The sequence below is a fragment of the Ixodes scapularis genome, unplaced genomic scaffold (genome assembly GCF_016920785.2).
Source record: "Ixodes scapularis isolate PalLabHiFi unplaced genomic scaffold, ASM1692078v2 PGA_scaffold9__187_contigs__length_104089568, whole genome shotgun sequence".
Taxonomy (NCBI): domain Eukaryota; kingdom Metazoa; phylum Arthropoda; class Arachnida; order Ixodida; family Ixodidae; genus Ixodes; species Ixodes scapularis.
In genome coordinates, this window is record NW_024609884.1 from 42,771,549 (window position 1) to 42,795,040 (window position 23,492).

The 23,492-nt window shown below is 39.9% G+C and overlaps 2 protein-coding genes across 4 annotated transcripts in view; one reads left to right on the forward strand and one right to left on the reverse strand.

Annotated features, from left to right (window-relative positions):
* Positions 1-21,471, reverse strand: part of LOC115321415 (DDB1- and CUL4-associated factor 11) — a 50,570-nt gene extending 29,099 nt beyond the window's left edge. The window contains exons 1-6 of one of the 2 annotated variants that reach the window (XM_029981623.4): positions 21,033-21,471; positions 19,534-19,634; positions 9,083-9,174; positions 5,726-5,821; positions 3,103-3,167; positions 2,528-2,628 (exon numbers count right to left, since the gene is read on the reverse strand). In XM_029981623.4, the coding sequence (XP_029837483.1) occupies positions 2,528-2,628; positions 3,103-3,167; positions 5,726-5,821; positions 9,083-9,174; positions 19,534-19,634; positions 21,033-21,151 (574 nt within the window). In that variant the 5' untranslated portion in view covers positions 21,152-21,471. Of the gene's footprint in view, positions 1-2,527; positions 2,629-3,102; positions 3,168-5,725; positions 5,822-9,082; positions 9,175-12,676; positions 12,736-19,533; positions 19,635-21,032 lie in introns of those variants that run through there. The other variant, XM_042287372.1, reaches the window with a different exon arrangement.
* The window catches only part of LOC8031100 (mRNA (2'-O-methyladenosine-N(6)-)-methyltransferase), a 55,772-nt gene continuing 53,646 nt past the window's right edge, over positions 21,367-23,492 (forward strand). The window contains exon 1 of one of the 2 annotated variants that reach the window (XM_040500241.2): positions 21,367-22,384. The gene's annotated coding sequence lies outside the window, so the exon portion shown is untranslated. The remainder of the gene's footprint in view (positions 22,385-23,492) is intronic. The other variant, XM_040208279.3, reaches the window with a different exon arrangement.

The following is a 23,492-nucleotide window of genomic DNA, read 5'->3' on the forward strand; positions in this document are numbered from 1 at the left end:
TCAAACGCTGCTGGCGGCTAAATTCTCGTCTTTTCCCGCTATATGTTGTGTTTCATGGTACATGTATTTTCCCGAGGACATTGAGAAAGCATTGTACCACATTTAAAAAAAAAACAAAAAAAACAAAAAAAAAACAACTGTAAACTATTTTTGTTGGGTACGCGCGCGACAGAACGAATGCAACTGGAAAGTATGGTTCTAGTTATTTGTTTTTTTCTTACGATAAGGTTTGACGGCGCCGCGGGATTCTCCGCATGTGAAACGACAAAGCGATTCGCTGTCAAAAATAAATTGCAACAGAAGAGGGCCGAAAGGCACGCATTTTTCATGCTCACAAATCACGAGTTTACCAATAGACAGGACACGGACATACAATTGAGGAAGTGTTAACATTCGAACAATATATTGTACGTACCACACGATGCAGCGTTATCCGAAAAGAATTTATTTGAGAAAGATCTCAAATAACACAGTCACAGTCGACGACAGTTAGATATTTACGATCGGACGGAATCCGAGATGACTGCGTTTTGGGGCACGTTTTGGGGAGTTTCCTTTTTTTCACAACCGCAACAAGGCAAAGAAACAAACGCGACTGACCCGTTTCTTACCCCAACCCGGACAACTATTTTTGAAGATGACTGAGGATTCTACGCGGATTATCTCTGGGAGGGGGGAGAACAATGTTCGCAAAATCACGTCGAGGGTCGTTCGACGTCCTTCACCTCCTTCGTTTCCCGTGAATGTCGAGCAGAAAAACTTGAATGGCAGGCACTTACCAGCCTTATTTCTCACAATGGAAGATAACACTAAAAGGGTACGCAGCACGGATAAAAAAAATTAAGTGGAAACTTTCAAGAGGGGCGAGGAAACGTCGAATGCAAAACCGCAAAAACGTAGGTAGAGAACTACGCTGAGCGGGTCTTCACAGTCCCATAGAGGGGCAGAAAATGTCTAGCTGATAGAAGGCGCGAGAGTCGCACCAACCGCATCAGCACCAGCAGCATGGCGGCGGCCTAGGAGCGATTTTTGGAAAAGTGTATACCAATGAACCCTGAAAAATAATGTCAGAGTCAGTTTGACAAGAATCGGGAAAAACCGAAAAACCCCGTATGAACCCGTCCTTGAATGCAAAAACCCAAGCTTCATGGGAAGAAATCTGTACCTACAGCTTTATATTGTGGTGATGTGGAACAACGCCCCCATTCATTTCTTTCTCTTACCTGTACCGAGTAATCGAGCCACACGCATCTTCCCTGGTGTTTGGACAATCCTAAGGCCGCATTTTGTTATCATTAACAAATTCCCCGATAAAAGCCAAATTTTTGTGCAACATTGAAAATAGACACCGAAAAACACCGAATTCGAAGAAAAAATAAACCCTGAAAAAAATTAAGGCTCTAATCCATGCTGTGAAGGTGGTTGCACAGCGAAGCTGTGGTATCACCTGCAATAATTGCCCACTGCACTATAGACCCTTTTGGTGGCAAACACCACCAGGTGGTGCTCCAATCTTTGACGTCCCAGAGAACTACCGGTTTATAAAAAGAATGAACAAAGGCCACCTTAACACCACTGCTTGAAATGTAGATGAAATGTTGAACCACCAATTCTCCAGGTGAATGCCAAAAGAAAGAAGGAGTGCGAGATCTGTTAAGATGTTTCGAGTGTTCTAGTAAACCAACTTGCCTCCTCCAAGATGTAATATTGTACAGCTGAAGGCCCTCGTTAAATCTCCAACTTTGCTGTCCGTGTAGCATTTATGGTTTCTAGCACCGGTGAAATAAGCCAGCTCAACAGGCTTGCAAAGACGGTGCGACCGGAAGTCGCTTGGGACGTAAGCGGCAGTTCATGTTTGTAAACAGCAAAACGGTCTATACCAAATGATTGGCAAAGGAAAAATAAATGCACTGTACTAAAACTTTTTTATATATGAAAGACTTCATACATTGCTGCGGCAGCTTATGCAACTGCAATCTTTACCGAGAAAGGCATGAGGGGAGCGCTACGTGCTTCGCATTGTTAGCGGGGCTTGTGACGTCACTCCACACTTCGTACCCTGCCGTTGCTGCAGCAGCTTATGCAACCGCAATCTTTACCGAAAAACGCATGCGGGGAGCTGGGGAGCTGGGGAGCGCTACGTGCTTATCATCTATCACATGGTTGTGACACTTGCGTTGTGGTTTTCTTATTGAAACAAGTGTCAAAACCACATAATAAGAGATAAGGCGCCCAGGAACGGTGTCCGCGATGACGGACACGAAAAAAAGACCGAACCAACGAGTCATATACAGCTTCGCTGTAAGAAAAGAAGAAGAAAAAAAAAAAAACTAAAATATGAAACCCTAAACATAACTAAAGTTTTCAAACAACTCCTCTCGAGCATATCGACTTTCATGGCCGGACAACAACCTTTCAAAGCAGATGGTCTTCAAAAACTTTCCTTAGCCAAGAAAAAACTCAAGAAATTGGGCAAAACATTGGCCCTACATAAAATCCATGAATGCAATGTGTTCCCAGTACTTACCCTGGCATGCTGTCATGAACACCTCACCATTTCCAGCGAAGGTTCCACAAAAAGCTTTACTTGGGTAATTCAAGGTGTGCATTTTGTAGTTTGGTAGCAATCTAAACATAGAAAAAGTTTAACACAGGCTACTGTCATTGTTGTAAAACAATAAATGAGCAGTACATTTTTTTTTAATGAATCAAAGACAAGACAGTTCTTAGTAAGCAGAAAAGAACCATAATTAAAAGTCACTTAAAATTCAGTTCAATTAATGAATCTGGTGCACACCCTGTCGGCTAACAAGCAAACTGACTAGCAGTTGCTTGCATTCTGACTGAGCAGCTTTAAAAATGTTTTGGTCAGATTTAACCATACCACATCAACCTGCATAAACCGAACTCCGTGTAACAATGCTGGATTGTACCTGCAAGACCAAAGCTTGTGGTGATAAAGTGCATGCCTTAGTTGACATGCTGCAGACACAAACAGCTCCTTTTCCAACAAATTTCCAAACATACCTCTAAAGCCGAGTACATGAAAACTAAATGTAATATTCCAAATTAAGGTGGACATGCAGATTAAATGCAACTCACCTTGAGCCGATTCTGCACCTGTCTCCTCTTGAAAATGTTCCCCCACAGGGCATGCCACATTCCCTCTGATACAAACAAAAAGACCAAGTTTGCTTCAAAACCGTCTAGGGTAGAGACCTATCCCATTCACTTCATTTTAACCACTTAATGAACATCTGAGGATGCCCATGAAGTGAATATATACTATAAACCAAACCACAGATGACAAACAATCAAAAACAAAATTCCTCATTAGACCCCTTAAATTAATTAGACTTGTGAATGGGGCCAGCTGAACATGAAAAACACAGAGAGAAAAAAATATAACATTCACACCACTGGACTAGCAACATTTAATAATGCCTCTTTTTCCTTTTCTTCTAATCCTTGATTTCGGTTTTCTTTTTCTTTACACTAACTTAAGATTTTTTAATTCTTTACACTTGATTTAGGTTTTTTTTTTTTTCTTTACACTTAATTCGGAATTTCTTTTTAACGCATTGACCTTTCTGCTGTCGGAATGTTCTCATCCCTTTTCTTTTTTCTTCTTTAAGCAATCTTCCTCTTCTTCTACCTTTGCCTGGAACTCATATCACTCCACAGGAAAATATTCTCCGAGTTATGTAGTGCCACGGAAGGGGCACTAACACAGTTCTCGCCTTTTTCTTCGATGGCTATGGCTCCTAGTAGTTCACGGGCGAGTTGATTTTTAAGTTGCCCCACGATGTTTACGTTGCACAACGTTGCCTCGCATTGGCATGCGAGGCATGCCAATGCCTCGCCCATTGATGCCTTGCACTTATGCAAGCGGTAAAATATTCGAAAGTGGATCCCAGCATACCATCAGACCCATTTATTTATAAAACCTATTTACAATGGCATCATAAGGAATATTTATAACCTAGCACATCTTTATCCCCTTCCGTGTCTCAACTACACATATGGAAACTAAGACCTGTTTAGGCAAACATGGTTCAAATAAAATGCAGCTTAGGCAGACTGCAATTGACCACTTGAAGGCCATTTCAAGGTTTTTCCAGGCTCAAGTTAACCTTATTGTTCGCTTCATTTCACCCAACCACTCTAGACCCCAAGGCAATCAGGTTGTTAAGACATAGAACAATTCTAATCAGCATGGCAGATTTGTCGGAAGGGGATAGTGAGGATGGCACTTCCAACATGTGGGAAATGTGAAACAACTTCTTTGATTGTAGGGTTTTAGAAGTGCAGGGCTAATAAAATAAAGATTTTGCGATAGAGATTCTACATGTGGAGAAATCATGCTACATACACCTACAGTCATGCACCGTTTCTACACACCAGTGAGACAAAGGTAACCTAACTTGAGTCAATACACAATCAATACTGACCATTTCACATGCAAACAATAAACTGTTGTTTAAATAAATATGAATTGCAGTCAATGAAATGCATTTTCGTTTACAGTCTAAACTCATTACAACAGACCTGGTTACAACAGATATTTGGATATAACATACCGATTTGTGAAGTTTGTTTGGTTTTCCTCCACATACCACTGACTTAAGGGGGGACACTGGCTAGAGATTAAACTTCTGAACAACTCAAGTGATTGGAATGAAATTTGCAGAGGAGATTTAACAAAAGATGTAGGCGTATTGTGCAAATTTTCAGCTCTCTAAGACAATTTTACATACCTGCATAAGAATGATATTTCACTCTTTGTTAAGAAATCTATAATATGCAGATGAAGCTATTAAGCACCATTTTAACTGCTTGAATATAAAGTGGGGGATGAGAGACTTCGCGCTATCTAGTTTTTAATAACTAAAATGTAAATATTTCGAGACGAGTCATTACCTCAAAATAGGAGATTCATATCTGCCCTAATGTCCATTTCTGAAAACATAGTTCTTTCTCAAGGAGCACTTCATCTAATAACAAAATAAATTAGATAGCCCAATTCCCCAGTAAATTTCAGTTCAGAAACATCTTGGTTGTGGTGTCAGAATACTTTTACCTTTGAACAAAAGATTCCTTCATATGAAATTTGCAGCAAAAAGTGTAACTGAGAAAAATGCATTTGAACATTGAACTCCTTTACTTTGTTTGTGCCTCACAATGTTTTGAAAATGTTTTATTATATCAACGAAACTATTTGGTGTAAGGTTACCAAATTTAGTGTGAGGGTGTATAATTAATTTCTAAAACTGAAAAGCACAAATTAAAAAAAAAAAACTAAAAAAAAAAAAAAATTGAAATTTTGGTTTATGTCTCCTCTTAACTTCATATCTGCAAACAGCATACTCCTCTTACAACAGACCGAAATCTTGGTCAAAATCAAGGTCTGCCATAACGAGCTTAGACTGTAGTTTGTAAAATTAAGATACAACCAGAACAAGACTCAGGAATCCTGAACCTCTGCAAAACACCTTGAAGCTGAGATGAGGCACAAAAAGAGATCTTTAAGAACCCTTATTTATGTAAAAAGAGATATCTCCACCAGCTTGCCACCATTCCCTAAACTTCATCATTTACATTTGGTTCTTACACAAAACTTTTTCAAACCAGTTGCTGGAAACTGCCAGCAAGTCAGATAAAAGGCAACATTCTCCCCCTAATAAAAAAAAAAAAAAAAAAAAAATTGCAGAATCAAATTTCTTACCTGTTGTAGTAATGATGGCAAGCACATCCTCGATTCGGGTTGACTCGTATTTGTGCTTCCCGACTGTTGCTTGACAATCCCATATATGTCATTTGACTGAAGATCAAACCAAAAATAAAACAAAAAGCTCCTTACACAGCATAGCTATAGCTAGACTAAATAAATACATTAATTACAAATAAAAACAAAAAATATTTTACCAATGATTTAATCTACTCTTGATTGGCCATTCTGTTTTTAAAGTGCCCAAAGACAGCATAAAACAAAAGAATATGATTATCATGTCTTTATTTCTGCAACCATAGACAACCAATGCTATTATAATGTCGCACTAACTGTAGAAATTTAAAGAAAAATAGAAACACAAAAAGGAAAAACATTTTTTTATATCTATTGAATTTACTTTTTATTGTGCATGGACATCTTATAAGTAAGACCATATCCAATCAATAAATATGTAGGCTGAAATTAAAAAAAAAAAATACCCAACAATCTTCATCTGATTTGCTGAAGAGAATTTAATTCTAGGAAGCATGGTACTACAAACATCCACAAAGGAGAACACAACCTGAAACTATGTATCTAAAACTATATAGCAGTTTACAAGCAGACATGGATTTCCCATGCTCTATGATTATGTATCTTAAAACTTTGTGAGCTACGTGGCAACCGACCTGTCCTTTAAAAGAGCAGCATTTAGTAGTCTAGCTTAAAATACTTTTTATCAAGTACAACTCATACTTATTTATAAAGCTGATCATAAGCAATGTTACTAAACACCATGAGGTGGAAAAGTCCTACAGATGCTCTCTAGCAAGAACTGAAACCTTCCTCAGACAACAATTTCATATGCAAATTGCCAACCAATCAATGTGCCACCTTTCTTACTTTATATTTAATATTAATATCATTATTCAAATTCAGGTGACTAATTTACTCAAATGTAGGTCATCTTTTGGACAAAGCCTGCACATCTACTTTTTGGTAGAGTACTCAGAGAGCCAATTGTTGTGATCAACAAAATGATGATAGCAAGGAATAAGGCAGCAACAGATGTTTACCATCTAAAATGCAATCTGTATTGGGGTTATAAGCACATGGCTGTCACAATATCCTTGCTTTGCCATTCATGTAGATCCTTCCGTAAATTGCCATGATCGGCGCTTCGTGTTCAACAGGTAAGTAGACATATGGGCTTTTGCATGGAAAGGTTGACCTGTTTTAAAGTAAATATGGTAGTTTTTCCCATCCACATTTCCAGAACCCTGTGTATGTCAAAATATATTGCTAAACCTCCACAACTAAAAACCTTTAATCTAAAATATTTAGACTACAAGCAAAATTATGTCCTTCAGCACGTTAGATATTAGACAAAATATTTTTTGCTAGATAGTATATGTAGGCACCCTGTTTCACAATTACCAGAGAAACCTTAGAGAATATAAAACAGAGTTGATCAGCCCATAGAACAAGCTTCGCTTTAAAAGATGAACTGTAATGCAGATGTACCGGGTGTTCGTTTTTAATTCGAACAGATTTATTTAAACATATCCGTAAAAAGATGCACTGATACGGTTTGTGCAGGTGAGTTATACGGCCAGGGGGACATATTATAGGGGGCTAAGCGTAACGATCATTTGGCTAATTAATTAAAATTCATTAATTAACTTTTTAATTAATGAAAATAGACATATGGTTCCAATTAGAAACTTGCACAGCGTCACCGAAAACCACTAAATCAGTCATTTTCAGAAAGACTGAGCGCGTGAGAAGCGTAGTAGTGCACTAAAGTTACCACTCGTGGAGCAGGTACAAAGCTAGCGGTTGCGGTAAGGCGCCCGCGCGATTTTTCCGTCTCTTATCTAGCCCCAGCCTTGTACCTGCTCCACGAGTCGTAACTTTAGTGCACTACTACGCTTCTCACGCGCTCAAAGTCTTTCTGAAAATGACTGATTTAGTGGTTTTCGGTGACGATGTGCAAGTTTCTAATTGGAACCATATGTCTATTTTCATTAATTAAAAAGTTAACGAATTTTAATTAATTAGCCAACTGATCGTTACGATTAGCCCCCTATAAAATGTCCCCCTGGCCGTATAACTCACCTGCACAAACCGTATCATTCCATCTTTTACGGATTTTTTTAAATAAATCTGTTCGAATTAAAAACGAACACCCGGTATATAAAGTAGGAATATTACAGATGAACTGTAATATTCCCACTTTTCAAAGCGTTGGCAAGGTTGCAATCACGGCGGGTTGTAGCCCCATTGAGCGCGCTTCTAACCGAACACTGGTGCACTGCGATGAAGCAATACCAGCAAAGCAGACACCACAATCTTGTGTATCTTGTGCTTTGCAAGAGCGCAGCTACATGCTTAAAAGAAAGGCATCTTTGCCGTATTTAGAAAAAAAAACTGGAACTTGGTGGGTGTCGAAATCTACTTATACCCTACCTTGTTGCAGGTTAGTGAAAGCAGGACCAACTCCTTCCACGAAAGCCCTCCACTCTTTCCACTTTAGCCAGTGAATGCTGGGGAGGGGGCAAGTGGACTCACCTCCTCTCTCGCCCCCTCTCCAGCATTTGCTCGCTAATGGAAAGTGCAGCGGGCTTTTTTAATGGAGCTTGTCCTACTTTTCTTAACCTGCAACAGAGTATAGCAGTAAAAATGCTTACATCGCTGATTGTGCTTGTTTTTTTTCTTCCAAGAATATAGGAATAATATTTAGGTCTAGAAAAAAAAAATTATAAATCCCCTCAATTATGCTTAACTTTATGTTAAATCCATTATTTACTTGCCACCCTTTATGCGGGCCTTGGACTTTTCAATGCCACAGTCAATAAGCAGATTAAAATTAACTCCGCTTAGCAGTGGACAACAGGAAGCTCAGGAACCTTAACAGATCCAGCATGATTTTCGTAATGAAAGGTTTGGGAAAAGGTGGAGCAACCATTCAATATTTTATTCAAAAATATTCCGTCAAAGTAATTACTCACTTCGAACTCAAAATACACTATTTGCATATGCCTACTACTTACTAGCTGTCTCAGTGATCACATGCACCTTTCATCTCAACAGGCATGTCATTCCAATAGCAAGCTGTTTTATATAAAAATAGCACATACAATTCCCAACAAGTAAACAAAACAAAAAAACAATTTACTAGTTGTTTTTAAGACTATACAACTAATTCCTGTAGAATTAAACAAAAACTAATAGGTCTTTACATCTACAAAGTGCAAACAAAATTGATTCTAGATTCAAGCTAGTGAATACAACTTCATTTCCTCAATTATATGAGATGGTTCAGTTAGAACCTAGGAAATAGTCTGGCATTGGTCGAGTAAATGTCCTCACCAGGATCCCCGAGTTGTCGGGCGACGTGGCAGCCGAAACAAGTTGAAAGTAATATTTTCTGGACATCAGGCCTCCACCCATGCTCAGCGTGTCTGTTGGCAGAAATATTATCAATCTAAATCACACAGCATTACTTGTAAAGATAAGCCCCATTAAGAATGTGGGTGAGACCATTAACTTCTGCCTAATGAAGAACATCACTTCCATTCAGCTTATGATAATTCATTCAGCCCTCTAAAAAGGCGATGTAGTTTGTTATTATATAGGGATAATAATTTATCAAATAGTTTTAGCAGTTAAACTCTCCAGTGCAGAATCTGCTATGCCAGTAGTAAGAAATATACAAGGCAATGTATAAGTAGGCTGTTGGCTTGAAAGAAAGGAAGACGCTTGAAAGCCTCCGATGACCGTGTAAGAGTGCAAGATGTCATAAAAATTTCTTAACCCTAGCCAAATGATTTTTAAAACCATCATCTGAACCTAGAAAGGTGGGATTTTCCTTCAAGATGCTCTTCAGTGATCACAACCACCTGTTTAAATTTTGAAACCCAACTTTAATTCTGATGACCAAACTCTGTTTCTAAATGGTAACTAATAGTCTTAAGACGGAGAAGGCTCGTCCCAATCCTTCGCGGAGCCAGAGTTCTGCTGTGTAATTTCATGCCATTGTAATGCAATTTAAATCTAAATTCTTAACTTGCTACATCCTGGCTGCCGGCCTTTTTCTAAATTTTAAACAGTACAGTGTGCTCAGGCATAGTACACATCAAAAGAAAAATAGCCAGCATATAATTTTCCACAGTTTGTCCACAAGCTTACCCACAGGCCAAAAAAAAGACCCCACAATAAAGAGGACATGAATACCAGAGCAAAAGGTACTACATTCTATACTTCTAAAAGGCATACTGGTTAAACATGCACCAGCATGGCACCTGCAAGCTGATACCTCGATATCTTGGACAAAAAGATGCAAATTGTAGAGGAAATAATGTACACAAGCATGCTAAATAACAAATAACAGAATAAAATTGAGCTTGTCTAAAGGTTGAAATTCTGTAAGTGCAATACACAAAAATGACTAAATTTGACTTTTGTGAAGTGAAATCATTCCCAACTCCTTGTGATATCAGGCACTTTACTATATCACCATCATATACTTTATCTGGGTTTTCAAAATCCATGATAGCAACAAAAACTGCCGACTGGCACACAAAAAAATAGTGGCCTAAAGTCTGAATTAAACAAGGGTTCAAATCTTTACTGCACACTTTATTTTGACATCAACCAAAAAAGTGTTATTACATAGACACTTTCCTTCAGTCTTGTGCCTTTGACTGAAATCACCCACCCCCCTTAAAAATACCCCACTGAACTCTTAGCAAGAAGCCTGCCCCTTCTGCTTTCAAGGAAATACCTCTAAAGGGAACACAGACGCAGACATACAAAATTATCAGTTTAGTTTAGCAAGACGAAACATCTGCCACAGAACCGAGAAGTCAACAGAAACTGTACTGGCATATCACCACTGTTACAGCAATCTCCTTCATTTGTGTATCCCTGTTACAGCAAAGGCAAGTGAGTTTGTGGTTTGTTTCTTGTGTTTCATCGAACTGTCAGATTTAAGGTAATTTTTGTCCATTACTTCCTGCACCTATTTACTTTCAAGGCATTTGGCAGTCAACCCTTGTTCTGTCACCCAGGAGTCTATGTTCTATTATCCCATGTCCTCCCTCAACCACCTTCAACCTTGTGCACAAGCAAGTTCGGCTGAAGACACAAAAAATGGAAAAAGCCAGGTCGTCACTACAATTAAATGCAAACAAGGACAGTATTAACTGCCGGGAAGCAAGATGAGCTGAAGGTTATTCAGGCTATTATTAAGATCCTCCTAACGAGTCAACTATAGTGCCAGAACTTGTGGGCAACAGTGCTCAATGGTGTCAAACTGGTTGTGCAGCACATAAGCAAGTCAAGAGGGTGACAAAGAGGAAAGGTTATGGAAAGAGGAAGAGGCTAGCTCAGACCGATTGAGCCCTGCAGAATCAAAGGGCAGGCTTGGAAAAATTTGTCAACTATCCCCAAATTAAGAAACCGCTGCTCCGAAGTTTCCGACAAAAAATGGACAGCTTTAAAAAAAAATGAGAAGCTATTAGGCTCATGCTCGCAAGCTGAAGATGTATAATATATGGTTCATGACAGATGCCAAATCAGACACAGTCAAAGCCTCGTTTCCAACTTTTCATCCTGAATGCTAGCAGTAAGCAGGTGAGCTGGCTGCATTTTTTTGTGCCTCTTATTTTTACATTTATTTGTAAACTGTTTGTTACATTGTATTTCCTTTTCAGAATTTTAGAATAACACCAAAGTATTTGTAAGAACCCCCCACCACGCCAATCACCACAACTACTACTTTGTACATCCCTATTCCCGGTAAGAAATTATGCCCATGAATGAAATGGCTCTTTTAAACAAGTACTTTTAGTGAAACAAGGGTTACCACCTTATAGAGTTTTAGGCTTTACTCAGGCTTATGACTAAGGTGGAAAAAATTACACATCTAAGTTTCATTAACAGCTGCCCTTTTTCATGTGTTGTGTAGTGTGTTTAAGACAGGCATCTGTGCATTGCTTTAACCTTTTCACTGCCACTCCTGAGATAACTTGGGGATTCCCAAAACGAACAACCCCTGCTACGCCCGAGTATACTCGTTTTCAATTCTAAGCTGACTCCTTGCCACTCCCAAAGCAACTCGTTAAAAAAAAATATGTTGATTTGTCACATTATTTCTGGAGAGGTTACCTAAACACAAAGAACTTGTAGATTAAATTTTCGGCAACAAGTGGAGTGCATGCTTCTTCCGTCCGCTTAGTCACTTCGTCTAGGCAGCGTAGCCATGGTGAGCCAGCATGGCACAGGCGTCGGCTCTTTGATGGGCGAAATCATTTTTCAACCTTTTATCAATTCTGACTCCAATGAAAGCGATAACAATAAAGCAGCTTATCTAAGTGTCTTGCTTAGGCGGGATATCATGGACGCAACTGTTGAGCAGTTAAACCTTTTTCAGCGCCAGGTACTAGCCATGTTTACGTCGGGAGACCGATCCCATGTACACCAGTGGAAAGATGTGACTGCATGTGAGCACTATGTATTTCTGACTCTCATAACGCCGATGGCACATGCAAGCAAGGGCACCATTGCTGAGTTACGAGCATGAAATGTCCACTGAACCAACATGCGAAAAAAAAACCAGCAGGGGGCGAGGAGCAGTCAGAAAAAAAAAAAAAAAGAGATTTGAGTGCACAAGTAGCTGCACAACCAGTTTACATTGCAGACCTAAATGCTCACACCCATGCACTTCACGATTCCATACGCATTCGGTATGGTTCAAATACTATAAACCAATTTTTTTTTTAAAGAGCTGTATTTTATGCAGCAGGGTAAATGAAGAAAAAAGGGTTCAAGGCCCTATCAGCTAACCAAACCAATACCAATCTTTTTTTCTTTTTTTTTTGTGGCATGCATGTTTGCAAGCATTGCTCCTGATCCCCAAAGACAGAGTTCACTATCTAAAAGAACATTTAAGGTTTTGCTCACCCGCCCCTTTGAAATGCAACATGCCCATCCTGCAAAACGTCTGCAATGTGTGGGGGTCACTGCAGTAAAGGGCCAAAATGAGTCGGGGGCATGAAACAATTCAAAGTTTTCAAATCATAATCATAACAGGCCCAAAAGAAATATTTATATCAAACCTGGCATCAAAGGACAACTGCAACCAAATTTATTTTTTACTATCATATTTTTACCAGACCAAATGTAGCAAGAACATTTTGCTATTTATTGTGCAATTTTGCATACAGAAAGAATTCTCTACAATCTTTTTCAAATTATGTCTGCTGAAAGTAAAACAAAACCAATTTAGTAATGTAATTTAAAAATATATATATGTTATCCCAGCAAAGGGGTAGCAAGCACAAAGAATGTTAACTTCATCCAGCCAAGCGATGAGACAGGCAAGACTAATCTCTACTTGTCCCGGCAAGGGTTTTAACTGACATCAAGTAATTGTACTCAAAACCAAAGTCAAAAAATTTTGCCTCATTTTTTTTTTCCCACTTTTTGAAGGCATATTTTTATCCACATTTTTTAAACTGTCAGTGTGTACACCTTACAATTTAGGTAGAAACTGGCTACATATCTCCTGTTGCAGTTGCCCTTTAACTATTACTATTTAAAATGTTGTTAAAGACCTGGGTTTATTCCACTGGGAATACACAAGCACTTTTAATGCAATTTGAGGATAATAAGATTTTTTGAAATATAATCCATAACAGAATTGGTAAAACAGACATAGTGCTTAAAATTTGATTAGTTTAGGCAGACAACAGTATGGCTCACAATCAAAAGGGACAATGAAACTATTTCTAATTGCAATTGATGGCATCTCCACAAGTTAAAAAATAAACTTTCTGGTAGGGAGCACAAACTGCAGCTGACATTTTGCAAAGACACTGAATGAACCGTTGAGCTTTTTTGAGGCTCACCAGGATACACATTTTGAAAGTTCTTTCTACAAGGCGAACAAAAAATTTAAACTTTTAAACAGGAGGCTTAAAATCAGGGTCTTGCCTAGTCTGGGAATACCCGTGATTAACTCTGAGAGCTCGAAATGAATGTTTTATGATGTCATTCACACAATAAATGCCTTTTTTAGAAACCAGCAGGATCAAATACCCATTTCTGCAAGCTTATTTTTTAGTGGTCATGATCCATGAACTAATCATGTCCAATCACAGAAATGAATCAATATGAAAAATTTTGAACAGTGGCACTTTGGATGTCAGATAATATATTTTTAGTCCACAAAACATGGCTGTTTGTAGTATTTCTCTTGTCTGGCAATTTAATTAGACACACTGAACACAAAAGTGTAAATAAAACAAATGATAGGCTTATTTCATAAATTCATGGACAAACTGCATAGTAGTACTCTGAACACAGTTCTGCAAACCTATTACACATATTCCACAACATTTAGAATTCCTTGCCACAGGAAGAGAAAATTGAATTTGCAAAACCCAAAACTGGAACTGTGAAACTAAAGCATCATGTTAAACCATATCTTTTAGCCACGATTTTCTTCACACTAAAGTTATTAACTTTGGCAAACATCCTCTCATGCCTGATCCCCTCAGCAAATCCCTTAGCACACATGGAACCTATAGAAACATTTGCCAATAGTGTAATTTTTTTTTGATCAGCTACAAGCAATCATTTACAAGCATTTGAAAGTGAACTTCTTAGTGAGCGCGTTGGTAATGATGTAGGTTTAGAAAGAGTTATATACGTAAAAACAGGGGACGGGACAACACATCTCGAGAGCTTAAATTGTGCTATGTCTGATTGTTCATACACCCATACATTCACCCTCTTGGTACCGAGGAGGTTTTTCCACTTTTTTACAGTACACTAGAATGGAGGTCAACTGGATATAAGAACATTTTGAGTAGATTTCACTCAGTATCTCACTCTTTATGGGTGTCTTCTAGGAACTGGCAGAAATGTGCATCATTGGCACTCTTATATTTCAGCTAATGCATCCACAATCCTGAGGTGGTTTACTGCGCTGAAGGTGCCCCGTGACTGAGAGTTTTGCTGAATGCTAAAGATTCCCAGGTGCTCTAAATTAATTTCTAGTCCTTTGCAATGACATGTCAGATGCCCTTCAATTTGGATTAACACATTGTATTCTCAAAATTTAATTTTCATTTCACTTTTTTGTCATTATGAATGCTACCTCCTTCTTCAATGGCAAGTTCAGAGCATTAACAACCACAAAAATTTTTCAAACGTGTATTTTCACATAAACAAAAAAACTAATTATGTGTTCAATACTTAATTCTGCAATGCTATAGCCAAGGTTCAAGTGCCATTTCATGGTCCCTTTTACTGTGCCTGTTTACGTCAGAAGTGGCATTCCAAAGAGTTAATCCCTGCACATTGCACAGCACTTCCTCTCGCTCAAATAACGAAACTGAACTAAAACACTGCATGCAGCGATCCAAGAGTCATAAGACATAGGGATACTCAAGTAACCATAGTCCCAAACATTGTTAACCTCTTTCAGTTGAATTCGTTGAACACCATCCTTGAGTGGTAAAGTTACATGCTCAAAATCAAAGAAGTCCTAGCCATCCTTCTTTTGGTGCCATCAACACGCATGATTTCTCATTTGTTCACCCTGCTCTAACCCCTGATCATCCCAGAAGCTGCACAAAAATTTATTTGCTTTAAGAGGTGCTCCCTACTGTGCTAACATGCGTGCAAAAAGACCACCTTCAAGAATTACATCCTCTTATTTGTAAGTTCAAGCATTGTTGAGAACCAAGTACAAATGAACCACACTTGCCATGGCACCAAGAGTTGAGCATGCTACCACTGTTGATGTCTACTCAGCTCTATGGTAATGGCAGCAATGACGTAATCAGGCAGCCCCAGACCAAAAAATCAAAATTCTGTTTTGGTATAACAACTGCACTTTCCCTCTACTAAAAGAATCATACAGCACCAGTTTCCTACACTGTAACGCTACCCAGCCTGCCAGTTATTGGCCCAAACTAAACAGAGAGATTTGTTTTAACAAATTTCAAGACTAAACCCACCTAACTGTGAAAACTGAGAAACAGTGAGACATCTAAAAAATACGCAGACACATACTGTGATGCGAAACCGAGGATAGCTCGAATAAAATTCTGCTTTGGGCCTCCCAAAAAAATCTGGTGACTAGGCACGACCGATTTCAAGCCTTAGGTATTTAACAAGGAACTCCACACTTATTGACCTATATTTTAGTGCCGACGCATTTCTATCTTCAAACTAGAAACCAGACAGACTGTGCATGTTACTGAAATATTGAAGCCATTTCAACCAAGAAACAAAAAAATTGTGGTGGCCTCCTCACCTTGTAGAAGTTAATTTTTTTCTTATACATGTCCAGATGTTAAGTACACATTTGAAAACTTTTCACAATAAAACGGACATAATAAGAATCTCAGCTTCACGGCCAAACGGGTGCCAGGACAAGAGGTGATCGGCCAATGTAAATACTTTTTGCAGTTCCTTCCAAGAATTGGAGAGGTACACTGCACGACTCATCTGTCGTTGCGAGGCTTTTTTTTAGGGGAGTAAATAAATCTCATTCAAACATCCAATTTATGCCATCTAAAGGGGTGTAAACGTTTAAGGGCAAAAAACATGCATGTCACGATTTTGTCCCAAAAATAAAGGCCCATTGCAAACTTGCGACTTCTTAGGACCCTGTGCCTCGAAACCTCTTCATTTCTCTAGTGACGAAAGAATGCACACTGGCGCCACCCATCAGGCAGCCGTGGAACCCTTGGCGGTACCGTATATTTTCTATTTTTTTTGTGCATCTTTCTTTTTTGGCTCGGAAAACCTTTTTGTCAATGCTATAAACTACCATTTCTCGTACGTAGCACATACATTTGATCTCGCAAATACCGCAAAACATTCGCTCTAGTGAAATGCAGTTCCAGGGTCACCGCATGGGTGGCGCTTGCGTGTTCACTCGTCGCGAGAGAGGCATTCGGTCCCAAAGAGTCGCAAGTGTGTGAAGACGGGCCTTAATCGTTCAATCAGAACCGTGCCACCAGAATACACAGCTTGCACGTGACGTTGTCCGTCCGCCCCCCTTTCTGGTGGCAAGAAGCGCCTTCTTAACGCGGCGGAAGCTACCGTCTCACACGCCCTTTCCCCCATTATGTCTGACCAAGTGATGTCAGTTCAAGCCATGTATCGGCAGCCTCGAGTACCGGACACTTCAAAGTGTTGGGAACTGTGCCAGTTGGTACCAATTCATAATTAAAAACAGAGGGGTGCACAAAAAACACGGACACAAGAAAGATAAGTACAATGAGCACTCGCTCAACTGAAGGTTCATTTTCGCACATAAATAAACCTTCAGTTGAGAATGAGCACTCATTTGCTGTACTTGTCCCTTTTTTTTTTTTTTTCAAGTTTTTTTGTTCTCTCAGTTTTTTAATGAACCAAATATTTCTTCAAAAAATCATCCATGTTCGTCTATCGTTGGAATGTAGCAATACCAACAATGATTGCCACACAACATGCTCTTTATAGTTCACTCTCTCTACAATCAGAGAGAGCACATTGTGAGTATACAAACAAGGATGAAGAGATCATGTAAAAAGGCCTGAGAGAACCCCTAAGGTCACAAAGCATTTCTGGAGGACACTTATAAATGCCCCTTACAAGATATAATGGATGTTCTGCTCGTAACATACTTCAGTGAAATTGCATGGAGATCTGTAGAATGTAGCGGGGAATCGAAGAAACCCTACAATCTGTCTCAGCAACTTTTCAATGTGGTTTGTAAATAAACTAATAAAATAGAAGACTGCAGTGACCCAATCAAAGAAGAAATTATTTGTTAAATTTATGTCTTGTAACAATTTATGTGCAAGACAATTTTTAAAATTACAAGTACCCCTTTCCTTTATGGAACACAAAAACTAGCATCCACCAATAAAAAAGAAAAAAAGAAAAAGAAATAAAAGCCGTTTACAACTCCCTGCAACGCTGAATTAGAGCTCAGCTCTTGAGGAGGAGAAAAGAAGGGTACTGAAGGGACTGTATACCGCTCCTCCTCACCCTGCCTGCTACTCCTCCCTCCGAGCGGTGTCGCCATCTGCATAACCGTACGGTCACGTGATCCTTGTGACCTCACGGGAGTCACGTGACCTCCTTTTCCCCCTCCTCTTCCCGACGCGTTGCATCATGGGAAATGTCCCTTGTGACGTCACAATGGGTCCCACGCGGTGCATTATGGGACATTTTCCATAATGCACCGCGCGGTTACGCCGACGCCGCTCAAGCCGGAAACGGGCGCCCAAGAGCTGCGCTCCAAAATGAAAGACGTCTACAACTCCCTGTAATGCCAAATTAGAGCGCAGCTCTTGAGGAAGAGGAGGGGAGGGTACGGAGGGGACAGTATGCCCCTCCTCCTCATCCGTGCCCGTTCCTCCTCCCTCCTCATCTACTCTTCCCCCTCTCCTTCTCCTCCCCCCCTCTTTCTCCCCACCTCCCTCCCGCACGGTGCATTATGGGAAACATCCCATAATTAAATGCACGCTTCACCACGGTGCATTATGGGACGTTTCCCATAATGCACCGCGCAATTACGGCAACGAGTTACGGTTCCGCCGATGGCGACGCCGCTCAAGCCGGAAACGGGCGCCTAAGACCTGCGCTCTAAAAGGTCTGTGCAGTAAACACGAGCAATACCAGTGACAAAAGCATGGAATATTCAGTCAAGTTGCAGACTACACAATATCCAGATTTATGGAAATCTCTAACAAGATACAAGTGAGAACTTTATGCTTTGAAGGGTCAGGAGTCTCATGCAGTTTCTGAGCCCATGCTGCCAATGCTGTTACCCTAACCAAATGAAGTGCACTTCACCCCAAAGGAACTGAATCTTTCTTTTAAGCTTGCAAAACCACATTTAAAAAAAAAAGTTTTTTTTGGTTAAGATAAGGTAAACTTATTCCTACAAAATATTTTGCTTGTAAACTCATTAGAAACCAGACTTGTACGGTACTCATTACAAGTAATCAAATTACTTGTAATCAATCACATTTTTGTAGTAATTTTGTAATTTAATTACTTTTATTAGGAGCTAATCAAGAGCAATCCAATTACTTTAGAAAATACTAAAATTACTCGTAACCATTACTGTTTTTCCCTACCCTTTCTAATGATGCCCTTTATTTCTACAAGTTTCCTCCAAAGACATCCTTAGAACCAAGTCTCCGACTGAAGGATTGTTTAACAAAAGTGAAAGATTAAAAAGTAAGCAGTTGATAATTCTGTGATTTTAATCCCATATTGGACAGTATGAAAAAGCCATTTTCAAACTGGCAGAAAAATCTGTTGTCTTGAAAATCTGAAGCAATCAGAAAAGTAAGCCACTATTTCAAGTAACAGTCAATTACTTTTCTTCTCAAGTGTCCAATTGAATACTTTTTAACCAAAAGTAATTGTAATTGTAATCAATTACTTTTCCAAGTAATGCGTACAAGACAGTCCGAAACTAACACAATATAAGAATTTTTACCTGGCTGGAATGGCACCCTCACAAATGCTTTTCATTTGAAGACCCCACTGAACATGTTAGCAGGATAAGACACCACTGAATTTCTTTTTCTTCAGCTCAAAAGACAGACCTGTATATTATGTGGTTTGCTAAGTTGTGAACCCATACTTCAGGATACTTGAAAGAGAACTCAACTGGACACAATTTCAATTTCAACAAAAGTTATGACCTCTTTCTAGAATGCTTACCACCCACAGAGACTAATTGCCTATACTGCACTCTTGAAACAAATTTCAAACTATGAAAACCACTAATTGCCTACACAAGCTGCTCAGATGATGTTCGCCATCCGAATCATCTGAATCTTCTTCATAGAAGTCGTCGGATGCAAAGTTGAAAAGGCGTGCTTGGTTTGCTTGAATTCTGAAACAAATCACAAAACAGTTCAGTAAATGCGAAATCCTTGTCACAGCAAAAAAAAGAAAAAGGAAGAGCAAACCCTAGCCTCAGCCCAAAGGGTCTAAAGAGAAAAGGAGCCAGCATCATGTGCCAAAAAGTGTGCCAGAAGTGCCTTGGCAGCCATATTACGGAGAGCAGGAGCATTTCTGCTTCTTTTTTCTAATGCAATCCTGCTCTTCCCTTCAGCTTGTTCTCCATTCCTCACTACTCTTGCAAACACCCGTAACGTTTGACGATCATAGCTTGGTATTGGGATCTTGCCGATCAGTGCCTGGCTCTTCCCCCTTTTCCTCACCAACCGTTCCTTTTCCTCTCATTTCGGAGGCACTCCTTGAACCCATCTCCAGCAAACAAAGCATAGGAGTACCAACTCCTCTGAACTAACCTCCTTGACTCCCACACAGTTTGTGTCCCTGCATTCTAACACCAGCACCAACAAGGCATACAAGCAAAAGGCTAATGACTATTGATGGCCTACACCATCTACCACAGAATACTGCACATCCGCCCATTCCACACTAAGTGCCCATGCCCAAATTTGTAAGATCTGAGAAAATATGCACAGTACAATGATATGTAAAATTGATGATGGGACAAGCACCCATCCCCCATTTTTTCGCAATTATCTCTAAATTTTAAGTATTTAAGTAGGCGCTTGACCGTGCACTGGAAGCTCCTCCCACCTCTTTAGCAGAGGGAACACTGGAGAGGAGGTGACCTCCTCTCCAGCATTCACTCTGCTAAAGTGGAAGGAGCTTCCCCTGAACATAAACACCTGTTTTCACTTGAAAGATGGGGGATAGACAAGCTTTCTCTCGGTTGCTATATGTATCGTCTCTGACCAATAAACTTGTGTAAGCCAAGGCGATAAAACACTTTGAAAACCGAGAAGCATCCCGATTTTGTTCATATTCCAGCTCAGGTGTGGGGTAAAGCAAGTAAGAGATATTATATCTAAATGTTTGCCTTTACAACTGAGTCAGAAAAGCTATGCCAACTTAAACTACCATTCTTCGAAGACCCTAAGGTTTCAGTAGATTCATTTGATCAATAATTTTGGTAGAAGTGGGTTGTGCAAGCCGTTTTAACCTACTTTTGATTAACATAATTAACGCGGATCGTGCTGGCAGGAATTGAACGTCAACGTATCACGTCTACGAAAAGTTGATTAAACAAGCGTCCACACCCATCATAAAAACAGGTGCAATCGTAAACCTTCCGGCGTAGTCGAGGGCAAGAGGTCTCACACATGTAAATAACTCTGAAATTACATATAAAAGACAAAAGCGTAGAGCCCACAGAATGCACACATGACGAACTTGCGTGATGGTTGAGTTGGGACAGCATTGCAATGAACGATACCTTCCGAGAAAAAACGGCAGCACCCTTGAGTAGTCCGTGTCTTCGTTGGTCCTTGTGTCTTCCCTCGCCGGAGGAGGTCTGTCACACATTCTATTCGGAGAAGCACTGTTCACGTTCATGCGGTCATTGTTGCTTGTTTTCTAGTGGCTGCATAGAGTTACGTAATGCGTTACATAAAACAAACTGGCGCAGGCCGCAAAGGCGCCCCGTGCAAACGCGCAGTAGAGCGTTTGTATCAGCTGGACTGAAAACCAAACGATCTCCTCAACAGCCTCATCGCATCACCAAACCAGCCAAACGAGCTTAGAGCAGGACCGCATTCACTGGCCGCACCGCCGCACCAAATTTCACCGCACTATGGTGTCTGAACCTGAACTTCGTCGAGTGCCCGTGACCGTAAAGCTGTTCACGCAACATCAGCTCCGGTTTTCTTCCAGTTTTGTATTAGTATATAGCCGTTTAGCCGTGGGTTGGGGCACTCGGTGTATTTGTGAAGACTGGACATGCTGATCCCTGATGCTGCCATGCTACTACTACCATTACTACTTTATGCTTGTGCACTTGTAGTCTGTTTACATGTTTATAATTCGCGATAAGTGATCGCCAGCACAATATAATCTAAATTTTATTTTTATTTTTATCAATCGAGATTATATTTGCATGAAAATGATAAGTTAGATGAATCAAATAGCATGTTTGTTTCATGCTTGTCAATTTTTACATCGTCATTTCAATAATACTTTTAAGTCACTTCAATCTAATAATTTTTAGTTATAAATTATGTATAGACTGTAGCTGGCATCGATCACTATATTTCTAATCTGTTTTTAATTCGTGGTCACTGGTTTCCGGTGGTCATGCCGGTCACGTGATTTTATCTTTGTCTAGCGAGGCAAATGGCGTTGTATTGGGGAAGCGATTTGCGCCTCCCTACAGAAAATACCGAACGGTCAAGTTTTCGCCTTTAGAAAGTCCCCTTTGTCACTTAAAATGAGTTCACAAGCGTTTGTAGCATCGTTATGTCGCGCATGTATGTAATGATTTGCTTCTAGCGTCACGAAAACGGTAAATGATCGAGCCAAACACACGTGGATTTGTATACATTCCTGCTGATCAACTCTCGTCGACTGTATGGGGTCGGTAAGAGTGTGATCAATGTATTTCACCTTTTGTGAGAAGGCGCATTTAGCGCATTTGCCTGAAAAGAAATACTGCGGTTATGAAGGTGGCGACAGCTTTGATTATCACAACCGAAAAACTTTGCTGTGCCAGTAAGTTCTGGCCGGCTGTCCGCTTGGTCAAGTTCACCCTAGTGAGCTTGTCACGGTTTCTACCAACTGTCATTCACTCAAGTAAGTGTATGCGAAGTTCTTCAGTCGTGTGATGTCGTTTCTCGTGTGCAATGTTTGTCACCTTTAGCGTGGCTGGAGGACTAGTTTGCCGCGCTTGCAGGGGGGGCTGATCCCGCCAGAATTTTCCGAGAGACGCGATCGATTTCTGCTTATCTCATCGGGAAGTGTATTGATACGCGCGCTTTAGAAAAAAAATATTATCACGATAATAAGGGCTTGTACCTAGTTTTCATTTGTTGCGACTTTCAATTCTGATGTACGGGGGTTTTCGAAATGCCGGCAATCGCGTCACTGGTTGACAACGCTATTAGCGCGTCTTTTTTTTTTTTTTTCTTCTTCTTTTGGTCAGTGGAGAAGACGATAAGGCAACGGACATTTCGGTTTTCGGACGCTTTCGAGGCATAAATAAGAAGCTGATAGGGCTGTCCTGGGAGCTGTAACGAGGGGGATGATGTTGATGCTGTCACTGGTAGCCTGGGTCCAATAACGGTAGCTGTTTTTGTACGATAAATGCTATGCATTTGAAATGTTGATCAAGGGACGAGCACGGTCGAGTGTGCTGAACAGTCCAGATGAGCAGGCTCAGTTGTGCATTTCGAATGTATTTGTTTAGCTGCTGAGATGCAATGCAACAGTGACCTATGATTTTGTGTGCGTCTGACAAAACCATGCTTCGATTGTAGGAGTGACTGTTGCTTTTGTAATTCAGCAGATCCTTCATCAAACGATTAACAGTGGCTTACATTTTTTGTGTATTTTTGTGTATGACGTGTACAATGCATATCATTACTGATCGTTGTAGCCCCTTTTGTGTAAATAAAGTTTGTGTATAAGTTAGTTATTCTTACATATACCATGGTATTTAGGGGAGATTAGTGGTAGTAAAACAAAGCAGCAAGAATCTAGAGGATAAATATGTTGGGCCAAAGGGAAGAATCTATACAAAAATCCAGGACTAAAGAAACATGGTCTGTCGGTGTTCATGTTTCATTTACTACTATGTGTCTTTTCAGCCTAGTAGCCCAATGTGTGTGCAGTGCTAAAGCTGCTTCTTTGCATATACAGCATGACACTTCTTCTTTATAATTAGGAGATTATGCACAATGGG